We start from the raw sequence: 21848 nt of genomic DNA on the forward strand, positions 1-21848 counted from the left end.
ACTTTTTAAAAGGTTTTTCTGGGGGATTACCTTAGCTGGTTTTATGGTAGAGGGAGATCTTTGTGTCCATCGCCTGCTTTTTTGGGCCAATTTTAGGTTGCTTTCCAGTGTTCTCTTAGGATATTGCCCTATTTAATTTAGTTTTTAATCCACCTAGTGTATGTCATCAACATGGGGCTTTACGTATCTCTAGGAGAAATTATCCACTTATGACTTTTTTTTAAAATAAATTTATTTATTTATTTTTGGCTACATTGGGTCTTTGTTGCTGCACGTGGTCTTTTCTCTAGTTGCGGAGAGCCGGGGCTACTCTTCGTTGCGGTGCATGGACTTCTCCTTGCGGTGGCTTCTCTTGTTGTAGAGCATGGGCTCTAGGCACGCAGATCTCAGTAGTTGTGGCACGTGGGCTCAGTAGTTGTGGCTTGTGGGCTCTAGAGCACAGGCTCAGTAGTTGTGGTGCACTGGCTTTGTTGCTTCGCGGCATGTGGAATCTTCCAGGACCAGGGCTCGAACCTGTGTCCCCTGCATTGGCAGGCAGATTCTTAATCACTGCGCCACCAAGGAAGTCCTGCACTTATGACTTATTAAGCAAAGAAAGAATGGTCCTGGTGGGGAATAGGCAACGTATAGGTTAGGAGCATCGATTTTGGAGTTTGATGTGGTTTCACATTGTAGCTCCGTCCATTCATTGGCAAAATGACCTCAGGCAAGTTACTTAGTCTCTATGAGACTCAATTTTTCTTTAATGGGAGAATACAAATTATAGCTTATGGTGTTGAACTTTGTTCTTTGAGCAAATCTCAGGCTCTCATTTCCTACACGTAGAATGAGAACCTTTATTGGGTGCCAACTTTGTGCTCTATATGACGGTGATTGTTGGGACTTAGAGAAGGAAAGACCCAGCCCCTGGCCAAACCTAGTGCCTAGTACAGTGGGTAGTATTAGAAGGTGAACAAAAAGGGACTGTTAAGTCCTCAGTTGGGGGTGTGTATAGACTCCCTATCCTGCTTATGGCAGAGTAGGGTGGTGGCGATGGGGAGAGTTGTCAAGGAAGGGAAGGCTTCTAGGGGAGAGAGCATGTTAGTCACTAGCTGACGCTTAAAGATCAAGGATGAATGGAAGGGTATTTTGGGTGGAAGGAATAACATGTACAAAGATGAAGAAACATTCTCATTTAGGGGACGCAGGGTAGTGAGTATCATGGGAGCTGGGGGTGCAGAACCATGAACAGTAAGGAGCAAGTTGAAGAGGGTGGCAGGGTGGCCACATCCAAAAGGCCTTATTTGGAAGAGTCGACTTTATCTGGGAGACGGAGGGAAGCCTCCTAGCCCAGTTTGGACTTTAGAGAGATCGCCTTAGCAGTGGGCTGGGAGGTGAATTGGATATGGTTCCAGGCATCCCAGAAATGATGCAGCCTGTACTAAGGCAGATGGAGAAGAGGGGCTTAGGAGGTAAGAAAGGAAGCCCCTAGAAATAGCTTTCATTGTGTAAGTTGGGTGCGTGGGCACATGGTGGTGAATATGAGAAGAGCTGAGTTTTGAGATGGACAGGTAAAATTAATCTGATTTTTAGAAACTGCTTCATGTTCTTCTGCTGTGAAATGCAGTATGATGAAAGTATCAGCCTTGTAGGGTTATTAGGATTAAATGAATTGATACGTGCATTTCAAACTTATTTTTCATTCTGTAAGGGCTGTATGTTGATCAGTAAAAACAACAATAATATTATTGTCAACATTGTTAGGTCGAGGTGGCTGATGGATGCTAAGTGAAGCAGAGGAAGAAAGAAACTGAATATATGGGGAACTCGGGAGAGAGTGTTGGCCTGGACATGAGGACTTGGGATACAGCGGTGTTTAGGTGGCAGTGGAAAGAGTGGACAAGATCACGTGGGGAGAGTATATGGTGAGAAAGCTTACAGGGCCAAGTTGAGGACCCTTGTGATGACCAGCATTTGAAGGTATAGAAGAGCAGGACCCAGGAATGGAATAACCAGACAGATAGAAGGGAAACCAGGAGAGAGCTCTGTGGGAGAAACCAAAGAACGATGATGGAGTCATCGACTTTGGAGACCATGTAGAGGGCCTCTAGGAAAAGGACTGAAAGCTGTAGCTTGAATTTAATTTGTGGCATCAGTCACCTTGGGAACAGTTTCCCTGATGGGGACAAAAGGCAGATCATGAGGAATCAAAGAGTAAACTATGAAGAGTTTAAATTTCTTTATAGTAAAAATGAAAATTAAATGTCCGTCTGGCATATCTGCTTAGACAGAAATTGTGCTTTTCTGCGTACCTAACGCCACCAGGAAGTGGTGTGGGGAAGGTATGATCTGGACTGAAGCCTTCATTATTTTTTCCACAGGGTTCTGCTTCAAAAACTGCAACCATCTCAGGTAGGAGTCTAGCCAAGCCCAACTGCTCCATTTTGAGGAAAACACCTGGTCCGAAAGCCAAAGTGGGGCCTTCTGTTTCCTGTTTGAGGCGGAATAGTGACAGTAGAAATCTCAACTCTGATCGAGCCGTATCTCCCCAGAGGATAAGGCGTGTGTCCAGTTCTGGTAAGCATAAAATAACTCAGTTGTGTTTTATAGCAGCTTATGAATTATTTGAATGTAAAATTAGTCCTATCAGGAAGCAGAGAGACAGGTTTTGGTTATAGAACTCTAATGCATTGTGTCACTAAAGCATTTAGCCTTTTGTGGGCCAGCATCTTGCACAGGGAAGACTGAAAAAGAAGTCTAAGACACAGCCCTGATCCTTGAGTAACGTAAAGGCTCGTCGGGGAGAGAGAGATGTGCATAAAGCAACGTAAAAGCTATTCAGAAGCATGCATACACACACACACACACACACACACACACACACACACAATTGGGCACTGGTTATATATGAGTCATTTCACTTTTTTTTTTTTTTTTTTAGTTATTTCTGAGATACACATTTTAAAGTAATAACTAGAATTATGACTTATAACATTATACCAGAACATATAAGATTTTTAGAAATTTCATGTAATGTCTGTCATTTCACTTTAAAAAAATATTTATTTATTTATTTATTTTTGGCTGTGTTGGGTCTTCGTTTCTGCGTGAGGGCTTTCTCTAGTTGCGGCGAGCGGGGGCCACTCTTCATCGCGGTGCGCGGGCCTCTCACTATCGCGGCCTCTCTTATTGCGGAGCACGGGCTCCAGACGCACAGGCTCAGTAGTTGTGGTTCACGGACCCAGTTGCTCCGCGGCATGTGGGATCTTCCCAGACCAGGGATCGAACCCGTGTCCCCTGCATTGGCAGGCAGATTCTCAACCACTGCGCCACCAGGGAGGCCCTGTCATTTCACTGTTAAATGTTTTACAAATGGTTAACTGCTTAATAATACTGGTGTGATATACTAGTTTCATGATGTGCCCTTATCACGTATGAAGAGACTAGTTTTTTTCTTGAATTTTACGGAAAGATGTATTATAAAATCTTCAGGGATGTGAGGGTGACTAAAAAGTTAAACTTTGCTAATACGAACTTTGATGTATGTTGGTTTGTATATTAGAAGTAGTAAAGTCATGTTCGATTTATAAAATTTGAGAGCTTCCAAAGTAGCTGTTAAGTGTCTTCCTAAATTGGCAGAGGTTTGCGTTTCTCTGTGTTAAAATAAGAACAGGAAATGGGAAAGGCAGCCCTTTTCATAGGGACTAAGACAAAAAGCCTGCTGGCCATTCCAGTTGACCAAGAACACTCCGCAGGGAATGCCCCTCATCTGAGCAGGTAAAACACTGAGCAAATGAAAGGCATGTCAGATAGATTTAGAAGTAAGTTCCCGTATAAAAATAGTGACTGCTGTTGAATGGTCTGGGGGAAAAAAAAGTGCCTCAAGACTTATGTGTTCACACATGTGAGAGCATTTTGCAGAAACTAACAAAACCAACTAAATCCTCAGGGGATAGCTTTACCTGTCTACACCTTAGTATTTTTAGGTTTTATTTTCCAATCCTGTTATGAAGCTGTCGTGTGAGAAGCTTATAACACGCAGACGTGTTTTAAGGGTGATTTACTTAGGTTCAGGCCTAAATAAATCAGGCCTTGTGCATCAAGGTCTTGAGGGTCCTGAGGAGCAAATCCAGGAAGAGGTATGGCTGGCGGAAGAGGGGTTTGCACGCATTTCCATTTCTATCCCCAGAGGAGCTGAGTGGGAAGGAGGAATTTGTCAGCTCCAAGTGTTCATCCTTTGGGAGGAAAACAGAAGAGGCGCTAAAGACATCGGGAGAAGCAACAATCCTTATTTTGGATGTTGCCACAGTTTGGGGAGTTGGGGCATAAGTGAGAGCAAAGCTTCGGTTCTTACTGTCGCTGCCGTACAAGGCTTATGGATTTTCCAGATGACGGGGAGCCCCTTCCTACTCGGGTGTCAGCAGCACCTGTGGCTTGGCGGCCCAGAGGGCCCTGGCCGCTGTCATCCTGGCCTGTTGTTAAGAGTTCTGCGTTCTAGCACCGCCATGGCCCCAGGGAGCTGCACGAGCTAGTCGTTTCCGCTCCCTGGGCTTCTGTGAAGCAGGAGGGTTGGAGAATGTCAGGCTCCATCAGCTTTTGCAGTCCTTATCTTTCTAGGGGCAATTTGGAGCTCACCTAATTTCCTGAGTAGTGGCTGCTACTAGTGTGATTCTCTGGACCACATGGTGCTCGAATCCCAGAAAACCTGAAGCGCACACTTTTAAGAAATTAGGCCAGTACCCAGGATGTATTGTAAATGATGGGATTCTTTTATGTAGGTGATCCCACCAAGGAGTGACACAGTTTTGAAGTCCCTTTACTGTATGCTACATAATGCCATGCCTTAAAGAGGGAAAACTAGGTCTGCTTTGTCGTAATGAAAAGACAGGAAATTTATTGAGCTTTTATTAACCTGTGTAAATAAGCTTAATAACTAAGCTATGCATTCAGAGTTTTCAATCCAAGTTAAAAACTAAATTATCTCTTACCTGGTGATTTTCCATATATAAATGGAAAAAAAAAATCAGTGTAACCAGAAATTTTGTGGATTTGCATTTGAGTTTTTTTATTTTAATGGTTGGAAGACTAACTTGATTATGCTGTGTTATGTTTTTAAAATATTAATAGCAACTAACTTGTTTGGACGCTCACAATAGATTGAGAGGTATTTTGTCGTGGAGAACAGGAAACTTAATCGTCACAGAGTTAAAAGTAGAACAGAAAATCAAGAAGCAAAAACAATGTGCTTTTGGATCATTGAGTGCATATTGCCATTTACTGTACAATGAAGTGTTTGTGTCTTAGAAAATTGAAACCAAATGGATATCCTCTGTGCTCACACAAAGTTAGTCTCCTGAAAGGTAACCAGCAGGAATGTTCCAGCCAACTTGGGGTTTTCAATAAATCCTTTCAGAGAACTAAGTAGAAAACCAGACCTGGAGTTGAAATTGCCATTTTCTTGAAGCTTTGAAATGAATATGAGAAAGAATTGTAATTAAACCCAATGGCACTTTTCCATTTCACTTGTCAAAGTCTGGCCGTTTTAGTGTACGGCATGATGACTGTAGCTACCTCTGCTGTGTGATATATAGGAAAGTTGTTAAGAGAGTAGATCCTAAGAGTAAATCTCATTATGAGGGGAAAAAAAGTTTTCTAATTGCATCTAAATGAGGTGATAGATGTTAACTAAACTTACTGCGGTAATCCACTTCACAATACACGTTAAGTCAAATCATCATGCTGTACACCTTAAACTTACACAATGATGTATGTCAATCATCTCATTAAAACTGGAAATAAAAAAGTAACTTAAAAATACCTGGAAGTTTATCTGAAACCAGATTATAAGTGATTATAACAAACCAGATCCAAACTATCTTTGTTTCTTTGGAGTATGTATGTGTTTCAACCACTTAATTAAATAAGATGAGATAAGCAAGGAAAACTATTTCTAATAATAATTATAATGCCAGTGATAGAAGCTCACACTTATTAAATGCTTACCAAGTTCCAGGCTTTGTCTTTATCATTTCACCTATAAATTCATTTAATCCTCATAAGAGTTCTGTGAGGCTTATCTGCATTTTATAGAAGAGGAAGCCATCACAGTGAGGTTAAATAATTTGTCAAGGTTATACAGCTAGAAAGTGGCAGAGGTAGTACATTCAGACCAGGTAACAGGACTCTGGAGTCCATGCTCGTAACCTTCACGTTATTAGTCTAAAGAAAACACTTTCAGTCTGACCGTGAGTTTTGGAAAAATTCAAATTCTTATGCTCAGATGGATACTTCAGAAACTCTGGCATTTCTCTTGTCGGGCTCTTGGCTTAACATTCGATATCAATTTACCATGATGTAAATGATTTTACATGGTCATTGCAGATTAATGCTGCTGAATAAATAACTGCTTAGGAAATACTTGGAGATCCAGTCAGGCACCTGCAGAGAGCGCCTGCCACCCTCTTTCAGAGGTAATACCAGTTCTTACCAGGTTTTAGATTATAAATGTGTGTGTTCCTTCATACACACATGTGATTGACCTGCCAGTGACCAGCCTGAGCCAGGTAGGATTATGGAAATAGAACAAAATATACCCCCCGCCCTGGGGCTCCTTTAAACTGCCTGGGGAGGGTGAATGCATGTTCCTGCAGCAACGCAGCACAAAGGGATCTGTAAGGGGTGTGGAAAAGGCCCTTAAGCGCTTTAGGATTTGGAGGAAAAGAATGTTCAGGGGCCCATCTGATCATAGCAGAGCCTGAAGAAAGGCCTCATGAAAGAGATGTTTCTCTAGAAGAAAACTGAAGACCATTTCAAAAGGGTAAACCTTCGTGTTAATTCATTTTATTGTGGGTTAGTAAAATAAATTCCTCTCCAACCAGGAGTACATCCCAAACCTGTAATGACTTGCCTACCCTTATAGGTTTCTCTTCTTTCCTGCTCAGTTGTTTTTGTAAACTGATTTCTTGTTTATTTAGTGTTAGATTGATTTTAAAATCATTTCAATTTACTTTTGTATCATTTTGGCCTTTCTAGGCAAGAGTTTGAGAGATAGCAAGCAAAATTATGAGAAATGTATTCACGCTTGCAGAAGTTAATTATTAAAACCCAGAAATGATCATCTAACAACTATTTCTAAAAGCCAACTTTAATGTGTTGCTTATAGATGTTTCTGTATTTGTATGTAGTTAAACCACGTTTTAAAGAATGTATCTCAATGTTTCTTGCCATAAGAAAAGTAATACTAGTAAGGTGTTTTGAATGCTAATGAAAGCTGTTCTAAGCTTTCTGAATGTATAATTCTCACAACTCATGAAGTATACGTACTGTGATTATTCCCATTCTACAAATGAGGATTTTGAGGTTTTGAAAGTTTAAGCAACTTGCCCAAAGTTACAAAGTTAATAATTGGTGGAGACAGGGAACAGGCCCGACAGCCTGGTCCCAGGGTCTATGCTTCTGACCTCTGTCCATTGCGTACATGCAGTAGTTCTGACACACTCACTTCGTCATTTAACAAGGATCTATTGAGTGCCTGCTTGTGCTGGGAACTGTTCTAAGTGCTGGGCATGAAGAGGTGCACAAAAGAGACAAATTCTTGCCCTTGTGGAGCTTAAATTCTGGTCGGAAAATCAAACACATGGATAAAGTGTTTAGTGTGTAAGATAAGTGCTAAGGAGAAAAACAAAGCAGGGAAGGGAGTTAGATCTTTAAATAGGGTGACATTTGAGCCAACACATGAAGGAGGTGAAGGAGGGCAATATTTGGCTCTCAGGTGGAGGGAACAGCAAGTGCGAAGATCAAGGTGAGGCAGTGGGGGGTGGAACCTGAGGACCGGTGAGCTGCCCTGTGTGTGTGTGGGGGGTGGGGGGTGGCCAGGGACTGGGCATGAGGCCAACCACAGAGGGTCTTAGAGGCACCTGGGAGGCAAGCGTCTTCTCTCTTCTTCCTCATTAACATCGTCACTGTGAATTCTTGATCGTTTTGCAGGCATTCCACACAATTCTCACTTGGCAAGTAATTCTGAGAAGACTGTTCCAGATATGGAATGACTCATAAACTGTGCGGTCTGTCTTATTTGTCCATTCAAGAAATGCTTTGAGCGCCTGCTCTGTGCTGGGCAGCCTACTAGATCCTGAGAACATACAAGTGACTTAATAGGCCCTTTTAATGCGCTCACTAGTTGGAGGGTGAGGTGAAAGGCGGGTGGCTTCGGAAAACCGTTGGAGGGCAACCTCTTCATTCTTCAAACCCCAGCTGAACTGTCCTGTTCTCTGTGATGCTTTGCATTTATTACACTGTGCTATAATTATTTCCTTCCATATCTGGAAGATATCCATAAGGATGGAGCCCAGATCTTAGTTATTTTTATATTTTCCAGCTCTCAGCACAGTGTACCTCTTACACAACAGGTGTAAAATGTTGTCTGGCTTGATTTGAATGGAAACTTGTATGAAGTACTATGTGTCCACAGTAAAGGGAACACCACTAACTCAGCCCAAGGGAAGGCTGGAGAAGGGTGGTGACACTGAACTGGCCTTGGAATGTGCCCGTAGGGGTTTGCCAGGCATGGAAGGTTGCTGGCTTTCCCTGGGGTGCAAATGTAGCCTTATGAAAGACCTGGAGTGTTTGGGGAACATGGTGGAGGGCAGGGTCAACATGCCTTGAGTAGGCTGTGTGTTGGGGTAAGTGATGGGTGAACCCCAAGGAAGGTCGAGGCGGATTAGTTCTAATAGTTTAGGCACAAACTTGTAAGAGTTACACCAGTATTTGGTAATAGAAAGCAGAGTGAGGGACTTCCCTGGTGGCACAGTGGTTAAGACTCTGCGCTCCCAGTGCGGGGGGCCCAGGTTCGATCCCTGGTCTGGGAACTAGATCCCACATGCATGCCGCAACTAAGAGTTAGCATGCCACGACTGAAGAGCTGGCGAGCTGCAACTACGGAGCCTGCCTGCTGCAACTAAGACCCGACGCACCCAAATAAATAAATATTTTTAAAAAAGAAAAAAAGCAGAGTGAAAATATTAAAAATGTTTTGGAGGACAAGGGTCTGGTCAGCTTCGCTGGTGGTGAACAGTCCCAAGTGTCTCCTCAGCTTTCTTGTCTGGGTGGCCATGGGGTGAAATAGGAACTAGAGCAGCAAGAAGAAGTTGTCGGAAAGAGAATGATGGGATAGTTTGGGGCATGTTGAACTTGAAGAGACTAAAGACTTGAGAAAGCACCTCAAAGGCGTGTGTGCATGTTTGAGGCTTAAGACTGTAAAAACATGTAGAGGGTGAGGAAGCCTGTGGGAAAAGAGCTGGTAAAGAGATGAAGGACGCGGATGAGTGACAGCCAGGCGATGGGGCATCGAGTGTGTCCAGGGCACAGGCAAGGTAGTCTCTGAAACAGACACGGGGGTGCAGCGGGTGCAGATATAAATCCATTTGGAGATTAAGTAGTGGGAGTTAAGAGTGCAGATTCAGACTAGCACCTGTGGAGAATGGACAGCTTCCTCTTTCAGATTTTCTGGCTCATTTTTATGAGGTTGGGTGATTTCTTTCAGGGGAGTTTGTGCAGATTTTATTGATTTATTTTTGTAGCCTTAGAAAGGGAAATAAACTGAAGACAGTGTTCAGTTTTGAGTCTCAATGACCTCATTGTTCAAAGTAGCTCTGTTCATGAACCTTGGCTTCTAATGAGACTGGAGGCTCCCCAGGTACCCACCTCGGTTCATATTAGGAGTTTTCAGTGTGACTGCCAGGTGAGCTCACTCACGACCAAGTCAGTACATTTGCCGATGAACATGTGAAGAACCTTGCTCATCTTCGTGGTACCTGGGAAAGGATGCAACCTGTCTAAGCCTTTGACTTACTACACCCTTAGTTGCGGGACACATGTTCCCAGGCCTGTGACTCAGGAAGTTATTTTTGTTTAATCTCCACCTGAAGCAGCAGACACCTTGTGAACTTACTTGCAGAAACAGATACTGACGGTATCACTGTGAACACTATGCTTCTGTGTAATTCGAGTCATCATGAGAACCTTGTTTTGTGGGATGTTCTTTTCTCTCTGTCAAATGACTGCCCTCTTAAGAGAGACTTGCTGTGTTTCTCTTGTGACTCACCTGTACTGCCATGACTTTATCTTTTGAGTTTACTCTCGAATCTAAGCAAATGGTGATGGTTATGCAGAGTACAGTTTCTTGTACCCTACTGATACAATATTGCCTTAGCTAACTCAAGAATGTGACTGAAGTCACATTTTGCAATATATAAATGTAGAATATATACTACTGAAATTCTGCATTTTGGAAGGTAATTTGTTCCCTTAGCAGACTGAAAGTGTAAACTGTGCAAGCCATACTCCAGAGCCTGAGGAATTGTGGGATAAGTAAGACATGATTCGTGGCCTCAAGGTACCAGCCAAGATGGGGCAATGGCAAGTTCATCCCTCATCACATCTGTCCTTATAGTACTATAAAAAAAGAGCTGTAGGATTTCAGAAGAGGGTAAGATTACAAATATCAAATTTTGTTGAAATTCTTCCTTGGAATAATAACATAGGTAATTCTATAATATAATAGAGGTACACCTTTATATTACAGAAGGGCCAGTCTTGGTTTAGTATTGATGCGCTCTGCTGTTTAATTTTTGACACTGAAACCCCAGAATTAAAAATAAGAAGAATACATGTGGATTGAGGTGTTTTGCAGGACTTGGCTGGTACACTAGGAAGTAGAAATGAAGGCACAGTTGGGGTTCAGAGTATGGAATATAAAGATTGAGGACAGTCAGTACAGAATGTATGGACATACGGAGGAGGGCAGGTGGGCAATTAGGATGTGAAGCATTGGTGTGCAGGCAGTCAGCAAAGAGAAGAGGTTCCGACAGAGCCCAGGTCTGTCCGTGTCAAGAAAGGAATGTGGGAGGCGTTGTCCCAAGCAAGGGGAACCTTACTCTGCCCCTCTCTTATCTTGAATTTAACCAGTTAATTTGAATGTCACATCGGTTTCCAATGTCCCCTTCCCAGCAGGCTATTTAAAAAGTATAGCACTTTAGAAGTGGGAAGGGGTGAGGGGGGAGAGAACATCCGTAATCTCGTCAATGCCCAATAGTCTCTAACTTCACGATTTATAGCTATTCAATGCCTTTTCTTTTTGCATATTCTCATGCACATATGCTTACATATTTCTAACGGGGACAGACAGTTCCTACTGTTTTAAAAACCCCATGCCTAACAGTCAGTAGGCACTTCCTTAGTTGATTGAATTTTCTTTTTCATTTTAAAAGGTGTGGTGCCTATTTTCCTAGATTCTTAAATTTTTAAATATTCTTTAAAAATATGGTTTAAAAGGACTGTAGTTATCATCTCAATGTGCTGTGGTTTATCTCTTCAGACTTCTTTGAACATTAGGTTGTTTCCAGTGTTTTTCAGTATGTTAAACAACTCTACACTGAAGAACTTTGTATATCAGTACTTACGCTGGTCAGGTAAATTACTGAGATACATTCCTTTAGGTGGAATCAGAGGGTGTGAGCATAAGACTTCTGATACACGTTGCCAAGTTGCTCTTCAAAAATAGCGTGCAAGTCTGTGCTCCTACTCCGAGTATATAAGCGTGTTTCCCAACACCCTAGCCAATGTGTATTTCTTTAATTTCTTTTTTTTTCTTTTTAACTTTGGGTTTATATATTTATTTATTTATTTATTTATTTTTAATTTTTGGCTGTGTTGGGTCTTCGTTTCTGTGCGAGGGCTTTCTCTAGTTGCGGCAAGTGGGGGCCACTCTTCATCGCCGTGCGCGGGCCTCTCACTATCGCGGCCTTGTTGCGGAGCACAGGCTCCAGACGCGCAGGCTCAGTAATTGTGGCTCACGGGCCTAGTTGCTCCGCGGCATGTGGGATCTTCCCAGACCAGGGCTCGAACCCGTGTCCCCTGCATTGGCAGGCAGATTCTCAACCACTGCGCCACCAGGGAAGCCCTAATTTCTTTTTTTTATTGAAGTATAGTTGCTGTACAATATTATATAAGTTACAGGTGTATAATATAATGATTCACAATTTTTAAAGGTTATACTCCATTTATAGTTTTTATAAAATATTGGCTATATTCCCCGCATTGACATTTCTAACACTCTTGCCAAATATTCACTGTTTAGGAAAGTGCAAAATGGTATCTTATTTTAATTGGAATATGCTTGGCACTCAAATATTTGCTGGATAAATGTAGATATAAGGGTCACAGTGCTGAGGTACAGGAGTGAGTGCAAGATCAAAATGTGCCCTCTGTGAAGTTACATTCTGGTGGGAGAGACAGGCTATTCATAAGTAAATAAAGTATAAAGGATGTTTGACAGCATACAGTACTAAAGAGAAAAAATACTAACGCAGAATGGGGGTTGTGAAATGTTGGGGTGTATGGGCATGGGAGAGAGAGAGAGAGGTAGCTTTTGAGTAAAGGCCTGCGGGGAACCAGCTGTATGGATATCTGGAAGAAAATCACACCAGTCAGAGGAAAGAGCAAGTGGAAAGACCCTGAGGTGGAACTTAACTGACAGCTCTTAGGAGTAGCAAAGAATGAAGTAAGGAAAAGTGAAATAGGAGATGAGGTTTGACAGGTAGTGGAGAGCCAGATCATATACAGTCTTGAAAATCATAAGGACTTCGGCTCTTAACCAAAGTGACTTTAATTTTAACAGAGTCACTGTTACAGCTGTGTAGAGAATACACTGAGTGGGAGTGAGAGACTCAGCAGAAACATCCAAGAGGAAGCATGGCTATAATCACGGCAGGAGGCTGTGGCTCCATAGGGCTGTGGAAGGGTTGGGTGGGGGGATGAGAGGGGGGCCAGGTTTAGATATATGTGTTGAAAATAAAGACAACAGGATTTGCTGTTGGAATGAGGGTTGAGAGTAAAAGAGAGGAATCAGAGATAACCCTCAACATTTTGGTGTGAGCCGTGGCAGGATGCTGCTGCTGTAAACTGAGATGGGGAAGGATGATGGAGACACGGATGTTGGGAGGTGGGTATCGGGATCTCAGTTGTACCGACATCACGTTGAGAAAAATAATAGGTACACACGTGAAGGTGTAGAGTAGAAAGTTGGATTTACAAGTCTAGAGTGCACAGGAGAAGTCTGGTCGAGGGAGATCAGTTTGGGATTCATCAACAGTTAGCTGGTATGTAAAGCCACTAGACTGGATGAGATTGCCCAGAGAGGAAGTGTAGAAAGAGAACAGGTCAGGGGCACCTTTGGGGAATTGCATGGAGTCTCTGAAGTACCTCTGGGGTCCTCTTCAGCTTTAAAGGGCTAGAGAGTGGAGGAGGAATCACAAAGGAGACCAAGAAGGAACAGCCAGGAAAGTGGGAGGAAGTCAGTGGAGAGTGGTGTCCTGGAGGCCAAGTAAAGAAAGCCTTTTAAGGAGAGAGGAGGAGTCAACTGCACCAAATGCTGTGGACAGGAGCATGTGTGTAAGACACAGATCGTTTTAAACCAGAAGGCTGTGCGTTTACTTAACAGGAAGCTAGACGGAGGCAGTTCCTGGGTTGGTGGTTCAATTATGTCATCTTTCTGTCCTTCCACTTGTCCTGCCTCAGCACTCGTCTTGCTTTTGTCTGTGACTTTTCAGTTAAAGTATGGTCGCTAAGAGTTCCAAGTGCCAAGTCCTGCTGCTGTGCACTGAGGCTGGGAGCGAAGGACCTTTCTCCTGACATGCCTGCCTACCTTTTTCAGGGAGGGAAAGTCTTACTCAGCACCCTACCCTCTGGCACCCTTATCTTTAAGTCTTATTGGCACAAACCGGATCACACCCCTAATTTGAAGAAAGGTTAGGACCGCAAGTATTTGGCTTTTTAAACCCTTCTACAGGATGTGAGCAAAGGAAATGGGGATTAGGAGTGACAGTTGGGGAGCCAGGAAAGATGTGAGCCACGATAAGGTTAAATTGAAAAAAAATTGTATTGACTATTTTAATTTATTCTTGTTTAGAGCTTTTGCTTACTTATACTGTTGGGGTATGTGATTCTTCGTTATTGATTTGCTATTATCTGTTGTCCTTTGTCCTGTGTTTTACTGTATGACTTTTTATTTTGTATACAGTGATTTAAAAATTTTTCCGTTTTTATATAGTCATATACATCTTTTAAGTTTTCCTGTATTTTTATGCTTCACAAGACCTCTACTAAAAGAGAAGATTAATCTGTATTTAATTATGCTTAATTTGTATGGTTTTGGTTTCCTTTTTAATCCAATTTTAATATCTTCTTGGTGTATGATGAGAACTAGTAGCTAATATTTGTATGTCACTTACTATGTGCCAGGTGCTGTTCTAAGCATTTAAAAATATACTCATTTAACTCCCACGTGCACCTATGAAGTAAGTACCACTATAATCACCCGCATTCTTACATATGAGGACAAAAAAAAAAAATGGTCATGAAGAACCTAGGGGCAAGACGGGAATAAAGACACAGACCTACTAGAGAATGGACTTGAGGATACGGGGAGGGGGAAGGGTAAGCTGGGACGAAGTGAGAGAGTGGCATGGACATATATACACTACCAAACGTGAAATAGATAGCTAGTGGGAAGTAGGCGCATAGCACAGGGAGATCAGCTCGGTGCTTTGTGACCACCTAGAGGGGTGGGATAGGGAGGGGGGGGGGGGAGGGAGATGCAAGAGGGAAGAGATATGGAGACATATGTATATGTATAAATGATTCACTTTGTTATAAAGCAGAAACTAACATACCATTGTAAAGCAATTATACTCCAATAAAGATGTTTAAAAAAAAAAAAAAAAGAATAAATAGAATCCTTTCAAAAAAAAAAAAAAGAAGTCTGCCCCCAGCCTGTGTTGGTGGAGCTGGGTTTAGACCTAGGCAGTCTGGCTCTAGATTGTTGACTTTTAACTGCTACACCATGCTGCTTCTCACATTTTAATTTTTTAGAAATTCAAATATCTTATCACAAATAAATGTCTTCACTGATTTGAAATATGTCCACTAATTCTCAATTTTTGTATTTCTGAGATTGATATACCAGTTTATTAATCTGTCAATATAATTTTTTACCATTAATCGACTGTTACTATTTTATAATGTACTATAATAACTAGTAGCACAAACTCCTTCTAACTTTTTAAACTTTAAAAAATTGTAGTAAAATATGTATTACATAAAATTTACCCTTTTAACAACTTAAGCGTACAATTCAGTGGTATGAAGTCCATTCCCATTGTTGTACAGCCCATGCCACCCTCCCATATCCAGAACTTTCCATCTTCTCCACCTGAAACTGTCCATTGAACACTGGCTCCTTATTGTCTCCTTCCCTCAACTCCTGGCAACCACCATCCTATTCTTCTATTTCTATGAATTTGACTACTGTAGGTAACCTATATGAGAGGAGTCATACAATATTTGTCCTTTCGTGACCGGCTTATTTCACTTAGCATAATGTCTTTAGGTCCATCTATGTCGTAGCCTGTGTCAGAATTTCCTTCTTTTTTAAAGGCTGAATAAATATTTCATGGTATGTATATGCCACGTTTTGTTTATCCAGGCGTCTACTGATGGGCACTTCGATTGTTTCCACCCTTTGGCTATTATGAATAATGTTGCTGTGAACCTGGTATTCAGATATCTCTTGAAGATCCTGCTTTCATTTTTTTTGGGTGAATACCCAGAAGTTGAATTGCTGGATCATAAGGTAGTTCTATTTTTTTTTTTTTTAATTTTTATTTATTTATTTATTTATTTATGGCTGTGTTGGGTCTTCGTTTCTGTGCGAGGGCTTTCTCTAGTTGCAGCAAGTGGGGGCCACTCTTCATCGCAGTGCGCGGGCCTCTCACTATCGCGGCCTCTCTTGTTGCGGAGCACAGGCTCCAGACGCGCAGGCTCAGTAATTGTGGCTCACGGGCCCAGTTGCTTCGTGGCCTGTGGGATCTTCCCAGACCAGGGCTCGAACCCGTGTCCCCTGCATTGGCAGGCAGATTCTCAACCACTGCGCCACCAGGGAAGTCCCTATTTTTAATTTTTTGAGGAACCCAACATACCATTTTCCACAGCAGCTACACCATTTTACTATTCTCGCACCAATGCACAGGGTTCTAATTTCTTCACGTTCTTGCTGACACTTAATTATTTTCTGTCTTGTTTTTATAATAACCATCCTAATAGATGTGAAATGGTATCTTATTGTGATTTTGATTTGCATTTCCCTAATGACTAATGATGTGGGGCAATTTTTCATGTGCTTCTTGGCCATTGTATATCTTCTTTGGAGAAAGGTCTATTCAGGTCCTTTGCCCATTTTTTTTAAGTCTTTATTGAATTTATTACAATATTGCTTCTGTTTTATGTTTTGGCTTTTTGGCCCTGAGGCATGTGGGATCTTAGCTCCCCGACCAGGGATCGAACCCGCACCCCCTGCATTGGAAGGCAAAGTCTTAACCACTGGACCGCCAGGGAAGCCCCTTTGCCCATTTTTAAATCATTTTTTGTTGTTGCTCTTGGTGTTGAGTTATAATCCTCATTTTTATGTTCTAAAATTTTTTGACTATTCTTACTTATTTTAGACTAGTTTAAATTGTTTTTTAAAAAAACTCTCCCAATTTCCTCTTTAAAAATAATCACATATGATTTAGATAGGAATAGTAATCAATTAATATGTTAATTCAGGGAAGAATGAACACGTACGTCCCACTTATTCAAATCTTTTATGCCCCCAGTTTTGTAATTTTTCATCATACTAGCACTATTTGATACATTTATTCATAGAAATACTGTGTGTGCATGTACATATCTGTGTGTGCAACTACTTTTTGTTGCTAAAGCAGAGGATCTTTTTCCTTTTTTTTCCTGGTTCATCAGAAAGCTGTCGATTGTTGCACAGTATTTATTTTGTAAGCAGCTTATCAGGTCTATTTAAATAATTTTTAGACAACAGTAATCTACCATTGAAGCAAAATTTTTAAACATCTACATTAGTGTTAACGAGAGAATTTGGTCTTTCCAGGTTGAGAGTGAATCTGCAGCCACAGTTTCACATGTGTATGATTTATTTCTCCTGTAACTTGTTGATATTTTTATCCCTTTGGGTAGCTTTATTTTCATTTCATAATAATAATTCCTAGTTACCATAGATAATTACTCCAAAGGTCACTTCCTCTATATAGCTGTATTTAAAGAGTTATATTGGGTTGGCCAAAAAGTGCCTTTTCGGTTTTTTTTTTTTTTTAATTTATTTATTTATTTTATTTATGGCTGTGTTGGGTCTTCGTTTCTGTGCGAGGGCTTTCTCTAGTTGTGGCAAGTGGGGGCCACTCTTCATCGCGGTGCGCAGGCCTCTCACTATCGCGGCCTCTCTTGTTGCGGAGCACAGGCTCCAGACGCGCAGGCTCAGTAATTGTGGCTCACGGGCCTAGTTGCTCCATGGCATGTGGGATCTTCCCAGACCAGGGCTCGAACCCGTGTCCCCTGCATTGGCAGGCAGATTCTCAACCACTGCGCCACCAGGGAAGCCGGCCTTTTCGGTTTTTAAGTAAAAATAAAAGACACATTTTTCGTTTTCACCAAGAACTTTATTGAATGATGTATTCACCCTTTTGTTCCACTACCTTCTGCCATTTTTCAGGCAACTTCATAATTCCCTCTTCCCCAAACTTTTTATCTTTTTGAGCAAAGAACTGTCCCAGGTGCCTTTTATGGTCTTCCAGGGAATTGAAATTTTTTCCATTAAGAGAATTTTGTAAAGACCTAAATAAATAGAAATCCGAAGATGCAGTGTCTGATGAATACAGCAAATGAATCGGAACTTCCCAAGTTGTAACAGCTTTTGCCTGGTCATCAAAGAAACATGCAGTCTTGCATTATCCTGATGGAAGATTATGCGTTTTCTGTTGACTAATTCTGGATGCTTTTCATCGAGTGCTGCTTTCAGTTGGTCTAACTGGGAGCAGTACTTGTTGGAATTAATCATTTGGTTTTCTGGAAGGAGCTCATAATAGAGGACTCCCTTCCAATCCCACCATATACACAACATCACCTTCTTTGGATGAAGACCGGCCTTTGGTGTGGTTGGTGGTGGTTCATTTCTCTTGCCCCACAATCTCTTCCGTTCCACATTATTGCACAGTATCCACTTTTCATCACTTGTCACAATTTGTTTTATTTATTTTTAAAATAAATTTATTTATTTTTAAAATTTATTTATTTATTTATTTATTTTTGGCTGTGTTGGGTCTTCATTGCTGCACACAGGCTTTCTCTAGTTGCGGCGAATAGGGGCTACTCTTCGTGGCGGTGCGCGGGCTTCTCATTGCGGTGGCTTCTCTTGTTGCGGAGCCCGGGCTCTAGGTGCGTGGGTTTCAGTAGTTGTGGCCCACGGGCTCTAGAGCGCAGGCTCAGTAGTTGTGGCACACAGGCTTAGTTGCTCTGCAGCATGCGGGATCTTCCCAGACCAGGGATTGAACCTATGTCCCCTGCATTGACAGGCGGATTCTTAACCACTGCGCCACCAGGGAGGCCCCACAATTTGTTTTAAAAACGGAACATTTTTGTTACGTTTAAGTAGAGACTCACCTGTGGAAATACGGTCAAGAAGGTTTTTTTCACTTAACTTATGTGGAACCCAAACATCAAAGCAATTAATATAACCAAGCTGGTGCAAATGATTTTCAACGCTTGATTTGGATATTTTGAGTATGTCGGCTATCTCCTGCGTGTTATAACGTTGATTGTTCTCAATTAATGTCTTGATTTGATCGCTATCAACTTCAGCTGGTCTACCTGACCGTGGAGCATCGTCCAGCGAGAAATCTCCAGCACGAAACTTCGCAAACCACTTTTGGCACATTCGATCAGTCACAGCACCTTCTCCATGCACTGCACAAATGTTTTTTTTGCGTTTTGGTTGCATTTTTACCTTTGTTGAAATAATAAAGCATAATATTGCTGAAAATGTTGCTTTTTTTCTTCCATCTTCAATATTAAAATGGCTACACAAAAATTTACCAATTTTGATTTTTTTAAAATGCATGCTGATATGACAGTTGTCACATACAATCTAACGAAATAGTTTTGAATGAAGTTAAAGACAACTAAGTGATACTAGAGCCATCTTATGGAAAAAACTGAATGAAACCTTTTGGCCAACCCAATAGCTTTAAACATGTTCTTATTTTTTGTATTTTAACTATCTATGTTGTTTATTTGGCATTTTCTCTTCCTGGCTCTAGTAGTTAATGGCACTTGCGTTCCTTAAGAATATTTGTTACACTTTATATAATTTATATTTTAAATTGCGTATATTAATATGTAGCTTATTTATTCAGACTGACCTCAGTAATCTCCTTTTCATTGTCTAGTTAAAATCCCCATCGCCTCTAGCCCTGGCAGGTGCACTGGCCTCCTAAGTGTTCCCCTGGTTTTTTTTTTTTAATAAATTTATTTATTTTATTTATTTATCTTTGGCTGTGTTGGGTCCTCATTGCTGCATGTGGGCTTTCTTTAGTTGCGGCGAGCGGGGCTACTCTTCATTGCGGTGCGCGGACTTCTCATTGCTGTGTATTCTCTTATTGCAGAGCACGGGCTCTAGGTTCGCGGGCTTGTAGTAGTTGTGGCACGTGGGCTCAGTAGTTGGGGCTCACAGGCTCTGGAGCTCAGGCTCAGTAGCTGTGGTGCACGGGCTTAGTTGCTCCGCGTCACATGGGATCTTCCCAGACCAGGGATCAAACCCATGTCCCCTGCATTGGCAGGTGGACTCTTAACCACTGCATCACCAGGGAAGTCCTGTTCCCCTGATTTTGAACTCTTGCCTTTGGTCAGCTCTTCATACTGCTGCCACACGATCAAGTTCTGATGCAAGTGCTCAGAAAGCTGCAGTGCCCCTCCCTCTCCATCCTCCCACCACGCCCCTCCTCCAACAATTAGGTTCTAAAGTTCTTACACTCCATTCCTAGGAAGGCTCTGGGAGCTTTCTCCTGGAGAATGCGTCATTTAATATAAGTGTTAGAACAAAGGAGGTGCTATTCAGGAGTTCATTCTTTGGCTTTAATTTCCAGTCCAAGGAAACATCACATTATGGTATCATGAAGAATTTTCCAGCAGTAAAGTGACTTTTCATCATGGCCTATAAAAGTATCAATTTAAGGCATTGACTTCTTTTTTCTTTTTCTTAGTAAAATTAAAAGAATTAAAGAATACCTAATGCTTACAGATGTATAGGAATAAGAATATTAGAATCTACTTACTTTAATTATTGATCCAATTTATCTGTTTTTAGTTTTTTAATCTGTTTTGTCTTGAGTATCTTTTATCTGATTAAATGTTTGACCACATTGACTTTAATAATATTTTTTAGTTTTTATTATAAAAATAGGCTTATCGTTAAAAAAAAAAACTCACATGGAGTGTATAAAGTATGAAGGGAAAATTCCCCCTTTCTGTCCCTTTCCTTCTCTGTTCCCCCATGTCCCACTGTGCTCTATCCTATAAGAGGCCCATAAAAAATTTGCTATATCCTTCTGGAATTTTTCAATATATAGATAAGTATAAACTTAAAGAGATAGGGTAATATTAACATTGTCCTTTTTTTTTTTGACTTAATCTTTCTTATGGATTTTCAGTTTTGTAAGGTGTTCCTTAATGATTTTTTGTTGTTGAATAACAGTGCATTTAATCGGATTTTCCAAGGTGGTTTTCCGAGTAAATTGTTTGTTTGATGAAGGTATGCTTCAAATCCAGTAGAATCTCTGTGTTAGACTATATAAGGCAAAGTGAAGATGTTATTCTTTCCAGATTTTTCCCTAGACAAGAGATGATTATAATTACAGAATCAGAACAAATGTGTTGTCTGTATGTAGGGTTATGCTAACAGCATGAGCTTAAAATAAACCACTAAGGGCAATACTATCTCTGCAGGTAGATCTTAAACGGTTATGATTCACATCTGGGATAAGTTACATGGTGTGAAGTAAACGGGTAAATGTCATCTTTTCAGAACTTGTAAGAGCAGTCCTGTATTGATTTCATTGTTGAAGAATTTTGTGTTTAGGTTTCTCAGAGACGCTCAGCCCAGGGTTGCAATGTCTTACTTTTAATACTGCTTATGATGTGTATGTTTTACTGCTTCTTTATATAAAGTCCGGTCACAGGTACTTTAGGTCAACTCTGCTACGAAGTTAAACATTGGGACCGTTGGTGAAGCAGCTAAGTACCTTTGTTGTGGTCCCACAGTTTTAGCATTCACTACAGGAGCACCTTCCTAGCAAGAGGGGTTCAGGCTGGCCCCCAAGCCTGGCATGTCTGTCCACGGCACAGTAGAGGGAACAGTGGGCAGGCGGTAAAGTTGCCTGCATTCTAGGCCCTCTGTCACTGGTTATAGGTGTGCGACCTAAGTAAGCCGTTTAACCACTTAAGTAGGTTGCTCATCTGTAAAGTGGGGATGGTAATAGTAATGCACTGTTAAGATTCTTCTCCGTTTCAAAGGAGTAATCCTTTGGTGAAGTAGGCATCATTCTGTGTCCTCAGTGACCGCTCGTCAAGAGTGATGGTAGAACAGGGAAGACTTTGGCTGGGACACAAATTGCCATTAGCTGGAAGGGGTGGGGCTGGATGGGGGTGACAGTGAGACTCGTGAAAATGGGAAGGGCCAGTTCAGGGGAATGATAATTGGGTTTGGGGTAAGCTTGCTTCTGGTGCCAGGCTGTGTGTTGGAATCAGAGAGGGTACAGGTGTGTAGTAATTCTGAGGCACACTGAGAAATGTCTCTAAACCTACGATGCTTTCAGAAACAAAGCCATGAGATATCCCTTTCTGAAAAAAAGTTAATTTTCCAAACGTACTGAGCCTTGGCTGCCTTGTGGCTCTGATACAGAAGTTTTCATCCG

At 41.5% G+C, this 21848-nt stretch overlaps 1 protein-coding gene across 1 annotated transcript in view; it reads left to right on the forward strand.

Moving 5' to 3' along the window:
* The window catches only part of MTUS1 (microtubule associated scaffold protein 1), a 160568-nt gene that overhangs the window by 58820 nt on the left and 79900 nt on the right, over positions 1–21848 (forward strand). The window contains 1 exon segment of the mRNA XM_061177204.1: positions 2361–2556. Within this exon segment, the coding sequence (XP_061033187.1) occupies positions 2361–2556 (196 nt within the window).

This window comes from Eubalaena glacialis, chromosome 20, assembly GCF_028564815.1.
Source record: "Eubalaena glacialis isolate mEubGla1 chromosome 20, mEubGla1.1.hap2.+ XY, whole genome shotgun sequence".
NCBI lineage: Eukaryota > Metazoa > Chordata > Mammalia > Artiodactyla > Balaenidae > Eubalaena > Eubalaena glacialis.